Source organism: Triticum urartu, chromosome 1A, assembly GCF_056163025.1.
Source record: "Triticum urartu cultivar PI428250 chromosome 1A, HENAU_Tu73, whole genome shotgun sequence".
NCBI lineage: Eukaryota > Viridiplantae > Streptophyta > Magnoliopsida > Poales > Poaceae > Triticum > Triticum urartu.
In genome coordinates this window covers 213,975,406-213,985,562 of record NC_141873.1, presented here as the reverse complement: position 1 = coordinate 213,985,562, position 10,157 = coordinate 213,975,406, and the positions used below count along the sequence as shown (strand labels likewise).

General features: G+C 44.5%; 1 protein-coding gene across 2 annotated transcripts; it reads left to right on the top strand.

The window, feature by feature from the left end:
- The first annotated feature begins 495 nt into the window (after positions 1-495).
- On the top strand, positions 496-9,734 carry LOC125552085 (ferrochelatase 2). 2 transcript variants are annotated; one of them, XM_048715555.2, is made up of 11 exons: positions 496-665; positions 761-877; positions 972-1,344; positions 1,763-1,906; positions 2,765-2,866; positions 5,238-5,341; positions 5,422-5,548; positions 7,872-8,024; positions 8,254-8,354; positions 8,481-8,682; positions 9,367-9,734. In XM_048715555.2, the coding sequence occupies exons 2-11, from the start codon at positions 828-830 to the stop codon at positions 9,589-9,591; spliced, it is 1,581 nt and encodes a 526-aa protein (XP_048571512.1). In that variant the 5' UTR covers positions 496-665; positions 761-827; the 3' UTR covers positions 9,592-9,734. The 2 variants fall into 2 exon arrangements, with proteins under 2 accessions (XP_048571512.1, XP_087373474.1); XM_087517348.1 differs by lacking the exon at positions 2,765-2,866.
- The last annotated feature ends 423 nt before the right edge of the window (positions 9,735-10,157 follow it).

Genomic DNA, 10,157 nt, shown 5'->3' with positions numbered 1-10,157 from the left:
CTTGACCTGGGCTTGCACATGGCTGGCATCCTCCGACCAGGTCATGCTGGACTGCCATGAACGTGCTCTACTCTGCTCCAGCCGAGCAAGCTCGCAAATTGCACAACAGTCATGGGGGCCTAATAAATGTGATTCAATGTTCATCTGTTATATATCAGTGAGTATCTATCCATATAGGTTCAAAGCAAAGTTAGATTGCATTAATAGCATCCATCCCAAGACTATAATGTACGTGTGGATTTCAGGGAGGTGCGTCGCCGAGAGCTCCTTGTCCGCGTCCCAGGCAACACTCGTTACTTTGTTTCTGAAAAAAAAAGTATTACAAGGTAAAACGAGATTTGTTTGGTTTTTCTTTGTCGGGAAGGAACGGCGGGAAGGAGACATACGTTGGACCAAAAATGGATGGGCCGGCAGCGCGCCCCTCCCATGGGAAGATATTTTGATCAGAAGTCAAATCAAATCAAATATAATAATAAATCTCTAGAAAAGTTTCCACCGTTCCAACATTCGAACCCTATCCTATTGCTTCCTTCCGCTGCCACTTGCCACTTCGTCCTTCCGCTTTTTCCCCCGAAGCCCGAATCCTCTCTCTCCTCCCCGTCATAAACAGGGACCTCAAACAGGTTCTCTTGTACCTCCGCGCCTCCTCGGATTTGATTTCTTCGGTAGGCGATAAGGAACCCGAAATGCACTGGCTTGTTCCGATTACCTCTTATTTTTTGCTCTATCCTGAATCTCCTGTCTTCTCCTATCCATGCAGTTCGTTGCGGATTTCCCTCCTGTCTGAGTACTAATTTCGCTCGGTTTCCCAACAAATTTGGATATCCATGCTCCACGTCAGGCTCGCTCCTGGGCCTGCACCGCGTAATTTATCTAGGTAATACTACCAATAGCTCCTAATACGGCTGGGACTAATTGTTTTGATGCATGTGGTCTCTAATGGGGATTGGTGGTTTGGGGTTTTGGTTCAGGAGATGGGATTCCAGTGCATACCTACATAGCTGGTGTTCCGTTCCTTGTCCAAGCAGGCTCAGTCTCTCGAGGACATATTCAATTAAATCTTCTTCGATTGGTAGCGCCACGGGACTTTGTCTTGGGCAATGTTGCCGCATCAAGCCTTTGTCCTGCAAATGCAAGCTAGGTAGGTCTTCTCAGCCGCCACCTGACTCGAGGCAACATTTTAGTGCGTCTTCATCCGCATCAGAGGCGGTTCTCACTGCGCAGTCCGATATCCGGAAACTTTTTGTTGCCAATGAGAAAATCGGCGTTCTGCTGCTAAACCTTGGAGGCCCAGAGACCCTTGATGATGTCCAGCCTTTCTTGTTTAATCTCTTTGCTGATCCGGTAATTACCATCCTCATATGCAATTATGAGCCTCTTAAGTTTTTTCACTTGCTATATTTCCCAGTCTTCATTTCGCCCAAAAGATTATGTGGAGCAAGAATTTATCATTTTCCTGGAAATGTACAACAATTTACTTTGTACTCCCTCTGTAAAGAAATATAAGAGCGTTTAGATCACTAAAGTAGTGATGTAAACGCTCTTATATTTGTTTACGGAGGGAGTACTTCTCATCGAATTGTAAAGGCCAAATCAACCTTGGAGCTTTGCATCAAGTTCTACAATCATGGGATACATTTTGTAGCTAAAAAATAAAGAGCTTCAGAAGTTCATATGTGCCTCCTTACAAGTGCTTTTGAGGAAATCACACTGCAACTTATTTTCTCCTACTCATTGGCTATCTCATGATACATTATGACAGGATATCATCCGTCTTCCTAGGGTGTTCCGCTTTCTGCAGAAGCCGCTAGCACAATTCATTTCTGTTGCAAGAGCGCCAAAGAGCAAGGAAGGTTATGCATCCATAGGTGGTGGTTCACCTCTTCGACAAATTACTGATGCGCAGGTGCATTGTAATCTTGTATTGTCTTAATTGCTAACTTCTCATGGATCCTGCACAAGTGAATCTCTTAACACAATGGATATTACTGAAATTCACTCACTACTGAACAACATAACTAAAAAATAGTTCTGTATCACACATTAAACCTACTGTTCAGCAGAATTAAAGCTATCTGCCCAAATGACAGTAAAATGTTGAAAAAAGATTGTCTCCATAATCCTAGGAAGCACTGGAATTGCACTTATCACCAAGGAGCATAAGTGAAACAAAAACAAAAGAAACTGCTTGCTACTCATAATATAAGATCACTCGAAACCACCTACGCCTAGTCCACGAGTCACAACTCCTAACAATATAGCGATCTGTTCAACAGCTAATTGTCTGAGCAAGATGCAGCATAATGCACAACCATGCATGTTGTGAATAATTATTGTAATATTTATTCTAACCATTTATAATATTCACTTGTTTTGAAGAAAATAACCATAGGGGAAACCCATACAGTATATGTAGGAACCCATATTTGCATCCGTGGGGACTTGAACTCAGGTGGTGGGGCTGTAAATCCACTTCCCCAAATAATTGAGTTAGGCTCATTTCGTTCTTGTAATGTTCCCTCAAGCCAATGTCGCACTACTAGATGGGTTAATGAGTCACCTGACAAGAATACTTCTATTTGATGTTGAGCAAGAAAATATGTTGTTTCCCTTAGGCGTTGACCTATTTTATCATTATGATGCTAAGTAAATTAGTTAAGGTCTCCTCACTTCTCCTATATTATTCATATCTTCCCATAAACTATATACATCCTATATTATAATTCATTTTATGGTTTTACCATTTTATGGAAACCTTGTACAGGGAGAAGCACTTATGGAGGCATTATGTGGAAAGGATATCCCTGCTAAGGTGTACGTGGGAATGCGGTATTGGCATCCCTTCACCGAGGAAGCTATAGAACAAGTAGGGGCTTTTCATGTCTCCATTACGCTAGTTAGGTTCTGCTGTTTACTTTATTGATCAATTTTTTGGCATTTGTTTCTGTCTATTGAAATACTCCCTCTATAAAGAACTTTAGTGATCTAAATGCTCTAATATTTCTTTACGGAGGGAGTACATTGCCCGCCTCTCTCCATGAGTCTGGACATTTGGAGCAACTGGTTGGTGCATGAATTCAATACTGTCAGTATCAGAAGTTACTGATAACAAATGGTAGAAAATGTGTTGCCATGACAAGGAAACGAAAATAGCCTAATGCGCTATCTAATGAGAGAAACGTCTAGATTATTACCGAAAAAGGCTTTCGCCCCGCTTTATAGATAAAGCAAACCACCACAGCCCAACAGCCCAACACAAGTTCACAATGCACGCGCACACACACACATGAAGGTACGGTACAGACGAACACAGAGAGAGTACAAGAGGGTTCTACTGAGGGCACAGCTCAACAAGTCCTAAAAAAGAAAACACAAGCTGTAGTATACACCACAAATGTCTAGATTATTACAAGAAACTCCTCCTAAGCTAGTTGTTGCTCAATTATTTCACCTGCATGACGCTGATCTTTTCCCGAAGTACCTCGAGCCGGACACGCCCAAGTGCCTTGGTGAATATGTCCGCGAGCCTGATCGCAGATGCCGATGAAGTTGACGGCAACCTTTCCATCCTCAATGCAGCCTTTTGATGAAGTTATATTGCACCTCGATGTGCTTGCTTTGGTCGTGGAAGACCGGGTTCTTGCAGAACTGAATCGAAGATTTGTTGTTCAGGCTGGCGATGAGAGGATCTGTCCCGTGGAGATCGCCGAGGAGCTGCCCAAGCCATATGCCCTGGCATGCCACTGTGGCGGCAGCGATGTACACTCGCAGGAGAACAGCGAGATGACCTTCTGCTTCCGATATTGCCAAGACACTGGGCAATAGCCGAAGAAGAGCAGTGTGACTGAGGTGCTCTTCCGGTTGTCGATGTCGCCAGCCATGTCAGCATCGCTGTAGCCGACGAGTCCCCTGTCGCCGGATTTCCTGCTGTAGCTGCAGCCGTAGTGGAGCGTGCCCGCAATGTACCTGTGCTTGACGGCGCTCATGTGCTCTCTTGTGGGCGCCGCCATGAAGTGGCTCACCATGCCGACGGCAAAGCTGATGCCCGGGCGAGTGTGAACCAAGTAGTGGAGGCTGCCGACAATGCTCTGATAGAAGGTGACATTGAACGGCAGATTTAAGCTCTTCGATGGCTTTAGGCGCGGTTCCATCGGCACGTGCCAAAAACGGAAATTGCCTAATGCGCTATTTAATGAGAGCAATAGCTAGATTTTATTACAACCATGGTTTTCGAGTTGCGCGACTAGTCGATGAGTTGCAAAAAAATGTCGACTCAACTTAGTGTCGACTCGAGTCGCGAGTCGCGACTAGTCGCAACTGCAGACTCGACTTTTTCCGAGTCGCTACCCCATATTACAACAATAATTATGCAGGAACCATCGTATTTGCAGAAGAGGCTACGGAGGAGGCCGTTCAGTTGAGATGCTGACAAGGAGCAGTGACGAGTAGCAACTAGCGGTTGAGCATGCAACACCAATTGGAAGGTGCATGTGCAAGACGGATTCGGTGAAATGATCCATGTTAACCTTTTTTTTTATAGAAGCTAGCTCAGCAGAAACGCTGAATATAGCATTGGAACAGCAACGGGAGCACAAGATGTGGCAAGCTGATGGGCGAGCAACAGCACCTAGTGGTAGCAATAGGAAGAGCAGAATGCTAGCAGCAGCATTGTGCAAAGAGCGGCAGTGACAGCTCCAGGTAAGCAGACGCCGTCGGGACTAAGTCTGGAGTTCCTTTGATGGTCACAGAGAGGGACGAACTCCAGAGGTGGGGATCAGACCAAAAATTGATCAGCCCTGAGAGATCAAGATTTACCGTGGACACTGGGAAAAACAATCCGATTGGGAAGAAACGAGTTGCGGCACCGGAGCAGAAAACACTAAACCTGGGCTCAGGATACCATGTTAGAGGGGCAACTTAGATTGTACTGCATGGCCAATGGGACAAATATAATATAGTACAATAGACTTGGGGTACAAGGAAGAAAATCTAGATTACTACGTAAAGAGACCTAGACCTATACTAATACTCTTTAACACATTATTTACTTTTGGATTGTGATTGGCAATAGTATGGTAATCTGAGATGCAGTTTTAAATCTTCTAACATACAAAAAGAATATTCAAAGTTCACAAAACTTTCAATATCAATGCTATTATAGATATGGTAAATTACTTAGATATCTTACCGTAGTATTTCGTTGCACTAGATATTAATTTGTCCTCTTTGCATTGCAGATAAAAAAGGATGGAATCACAAAACTTGTTGTACTACCTCTTTACCCCCAGTTCTCCATATCGACCAGTGGTTCAAGTCTCCGTCTTCTGGAGAGCATATTCAGGTAAGTACAGTAATTTGAAATGATGAATTGCACATCGCTTTTCAAGATTATACGAGTGACACATTCAGCTGCAATGTTAGAGAGGATGAGTATCTGGTCAATATGCAACATACGGTTATTCCTTCTTGGTATCAGCGTGAAGGATATATTAAGGCCATGACAACTTTGATCGAGAAGGAGTTGTTGAAATTTCCAAAACCGCAGAAGGTAAGAACCATGTTTCATGTTCTTGGTGTGCTCTCTTGACTGAAAGTAGTAGAAGGCTGTTGATATTGGAGGCGATTTCCTTGCTGTAACATGAAATATAATACTAGGCCATTCTTTCAGGCAATCTATGTGTGCCGAATTGCCAATGCTTAATATTTTCAAACTGGGCATATATTAAGACAGAAACGTTGTCATCTAGGTTACTAATAGCGTAATAAAATTTAGCCACTCATCCTGACACAGGCTCTGGTTGGAACTGCTTAAGGGGGTAGAATATTTAACTTTGTAAGGGAGCAATAGGAATCACTCTTTCAGAAGTTTCTTTTATGGAGAACGCATCCTCGGTAAAAAATATCTGAATAACCTCACTCATGCGCACCTGGGATCAACTTCCTAGTCGGTCACTCATCCTCAAATTGTGCCAAGCCAAGCATGCTTAACTTTGAGGTTCCTTGCGGATGGACTACCCAAAAAAAAGAATTTCTTGTTGATATGTGTAGTCTATCATTCATATTAAGCCAAAATGTCACATAGATTTATAACACTCCGTAATGGTGTCCTGGACTAGGGGGTGCTAGCCACGTCGGCCCCCAGCCATATAGGCTGGGCCGAGGACCCCCATGAAGATAAACCAAGTGGGCCTCGTTTGTTGAGCCCAGGAGAGCCAGGATTGAAGATTCCAAAGACTTGGCGTGTACTCCATAGATTCAGAGGTAGTCTTCTCCATTATTGCCCTTAGATGTAACCGACCTATGTAAACCCTAGGCACCCCTGGTATCTATATAAACCGAGGGGTGTGGGCTGTAGACAACAACTCAAACACACACGATATCGCTGTAGATCACATGTACTCTGTACCCCCTTGAAATCGACGCCGGACGTAGGGTATTACCTCTTCAAGAGGGCCTGAACCTGGGTAAACTCTTGTGTCCTTGTTACCATAGTGCCAAGACTACCGGCTCGGGACCCCCTACCCGTGATCTGCTGGGTTTGACTCCATCACTCCGGCCCGGTTCCTGTCCGTTATGTCTAGCAGGATCTAGACTGGCCCCATAGACCAACACTAGTCTTTTCTGTGCACTTTGTCCTCACTCGTGCGCACCCCTGGGACTTCTCAGTCGGTCACCCATCCTCAAATTGCTCCAAGCCAAGCACGCTTGACGTTGAGGTTCCTTGCGAATGGGCTTCTGAAAAAAGAAGATTTCGTTGTTGATATGAGTAGTCCATCATTCCTATTAAGCCAGGATGTCACATACACCCTCATTCAAAGGAACCGATGTCTTCATCGGCGTAGCAGGCCGCCCCCTCTTGGCACACGTATATGCGCCAATACCAACATCCATTTATGCCCATGTCGTGTGCCAGCACGGGCCACACGTTCCATGTACATGTCTGCGCCACTGACCCACACAAGCCCATGAAACCGCGAGGGTCGGCTCTGATACCATTTGTAACGCCTCGGCCACAGCCATCGGTTCCCGGCCGTTATGCCTGGCGGGATCGAGACTGTCCTCACAGACCAACACTAGTCTTTCTTGTGCACTTTGTCCTCAATCGTGCGCATCTAGGATCAACTTCCGGGTCGGTCACCCATTCTCATATTGCTTCAAGCCAAGCATGCTTAACTTTGAGATTCCTTTCGGATGGGCTCCCGAAAAAGAAGGAATTCCTTGTTGATATGAGTAGTCTATCATTCCTAATAAGTCAAGATGTCACAGAGGAGGACAGTGGGCCAAACCGAAGGTTTGAGCCCCTCTAGTGCACCGACGTCCCAAGCTTGGTGCGGCATGAGCCCCAACCGCCACCAAACCTGACGTGCAGAAGGGCACAGGAGGAAGAGGTGTAGCATATCTTCTGAAGGAGCAACACATATTGGGCAGGAGCTGTTGGACCCAATACCTTTGCAGAGTGGATTTGCTATTTCATTGAGCCTAATTTTGAACAGTAGCCATGCAAATACCTTCACCTTGTTGGGAGCTTTGGAAACCCAGATTAGTGCTGTGTTGGGGTCGACGTCATCTTCTGCAATGATCTGTGCGTACGCATTCTTGGAGAAGGGCAGGCCGTGAACGATGAACCTTTGGCCCGGCTGATGCTCAAGGGGAAAGTCCTGCAACAAAGAAAGCGCCTCATCCAGTTCTACAGCAGTTACCCTAGTATGATAAGCTTCAAGCAAAAATATCTAATGATTGATGAAGATACATCTTAGATTATTCCTATTTTGCATCCATTTGTTTTCTTAACTTCAGACAGATCTTAGCCTTTTCAGTTTCTTTGTTCTGATGAATGAAATATTATACCTGATGGGACATGAGATTTGCAGGTTATGATATTTTTCAGTGCTCATGGAGTTCCTCTGGCATATGTTGAAGAAGCTGGTGATCCGTATAAAGCAGAGATGGAAGAGTGCGTGGATCTTATCATGGAGGAGCTCGAAAAAAGAGGAATGGCAAATCCATGTACACTTGCTTATCAGGTCAATACATCACATGCTGATACCCCGTGTATTTTACGTAAGCAACTACAGTACTCCTTGGCTTTTGCAATCACCATCCAAATGGGGATCCTATGTAGTGTGCATCGCTAGCATAACATCGATTTGGTGGTTGCTCCAGTCCAAGTACAGCAGCAGATAAACATGATGCTTAGTCTTATTTGAAGTCTTATCTGGCCTTCTAAACTAACATATTGGCATAAATTTCCAGAGCCGAGTAGGACCAGTGGAATGGCTGAAACCCTACACTGACGAGACAATTATTGCTCTTGGGCAGAGAGGGGTAAAGAGCCTTCTAGCAGTTCCCATTAGGTATACTTCTCTTAACTTGGTTTCTGCTGTCGTAATTAAAGTGATACTCTATATGTAGTATGCCCCTTATAAACTAAACTATTAGTTTGATAATCATCACTGTTTATTCTTGTCTTCTCTCTTCAGTTTTGTCAGCGAACACATTGAGACGTTAGAAGAAATTGACGTCGAATACAAGGAGCTGGCTTTGCAATCTGGTATCAAGCACTGGGGACGAGTTCCCGCTTTAGGTTGTGAGCCCACATTCATTTCAGATCTGGCGGATGCTGTTATCGAAAGCCTGCCTTATGTTGGCGCAATGGCAGTTTCCAACCTTGAGGCTCGGCAGGTAACAAGTATCACAGGACATGCAAAATGCCTTCTATTCGTGTTTTGTATGTGAATCAATCATGTCAGCTTCCAATATTCTACTCCCTCTATCAAAATATAAGACGTTTTTTTCATACAAATGGAGTATCAAAAAGCGTCTTATATTTTGATACGGAGGGAGTAATATGCATGTGGTTTTTTCAACCTAGAGTTAAACACAGGCCTGGTGATTCAATGAACCTATATCACTCAGAATATACTGGTGCAAATTGGAGCTGATTTTGTGTAACTAGTATGTACTCCCTCCGTTCGGATTTACTCGTCGTGGTTTTAGTTCAAATTTGAACTAAAACCACGACAAGTAAATCGGAACGGAGGGAGTAGCATTATAAGACTTAAGACCAAATACTGAATTAGGGTCAGCAGATAATATTAAAATGGTTTAAACATAAGTGACATGCAAAAACATGCCCTAGATGGAACACCCCTTATATGAAAATCTGATTGTGGTCAAAGCGCTGATCACTCCGTGGTCAGCATAGTAGTGATTCCTTGAACGATATCCTAAATAATTGAACATCCAGTAGTTTGTAAATCTGAAGGAATTGGCATTAGGAACTGCAATTTTTAATTTAATCAAGAAGCAGACTTACACTCGTTCACAGTAGAATTTCCAGTGAAAAATGGTGAATTATCTTTGCAGTCACTGGTGCCACTTGGAAGCGTGGAGGAGCTGCTAGCAGTCTACGACTCGAAACGCGACATGCTGCCTCCTCCGGTGATTGTGTGGGAGTGGGGCTGGACGAAGAGCGCCGAGACATGGAATGGACGTGCTGCTATGCTGGCCGTGTTGGCTCTCCTGGTGCTGGAGGTAACAACCGGACAGGGGCTCTTGCACCAGTGGGGTGTCTTGCCACCTCTCCCTTAACAAGCGGGGATGGATGGATGGATGGATTTCAGGTCTCCCCTTGAGGGGATCTGATCGTAATTTTGGTTCATTTGTGGAATGTCCTGATGCTATATATGATGGATTGATTTGCCTTACGCCAAGAAAGGAAAATATGGACTGAATTCGCCGGTGTAAATATGCTAGACTGAAGAGAGCTTTACATTATTATTAACCAATAAGAGCTGTCGAATCGTTGGCTACAAGATCACAAACAAAAGCTGGAGCCTCGCTCTGCCAAACATATTTATTTTCTTGAAGAGAGAACGCCTCTGGCTTCTGATGCACATCTTTTAGTAAACTCAAATGATAAAAATAAGACAGTTGATTTTTAGGCTCCCCAAGCGAACGCTCTTCCTTTATAAAAAAAAGCGAACGCTCTTCCAACATCGTTCGTGCATGTTCTGTACAGAGTGAACAAAGATGAGCTCATTTCCCCCTCACCATGTCACCCACTCCCTCTCATTTCCGCCCGCTGTATCATCTCTCCTGTCCACCACGCCTCTCCTAGCGAGGTGACGCGGCGGCAGCCCGGGGATTCCTGGCCT

Bases quoted from the DNA above. Each gene is read 5' to 3' on its own strand.
- LOC125552085 (XM_048715555.2), top strand. From the start codon at position 828: ATGCTCCACGTCAGGCTCGCTCCTGGGCCTGCACCGCGTAATTTATCT. The intron at 1,345-1,762 runs GTAATTACCATC...ACATTATGACAG, and splicing joins TTAATCTCTTTGCTGATCCG to GATATCATCCGTCTTCCTAG. The intron at 2,867-5,237 runs GTAGGGGCTTTT...TTTGCATTGCAG, and splicing joins CCGAGGAAGCTATAGAACAA to ATAAAAAAGGATGGAATCAC.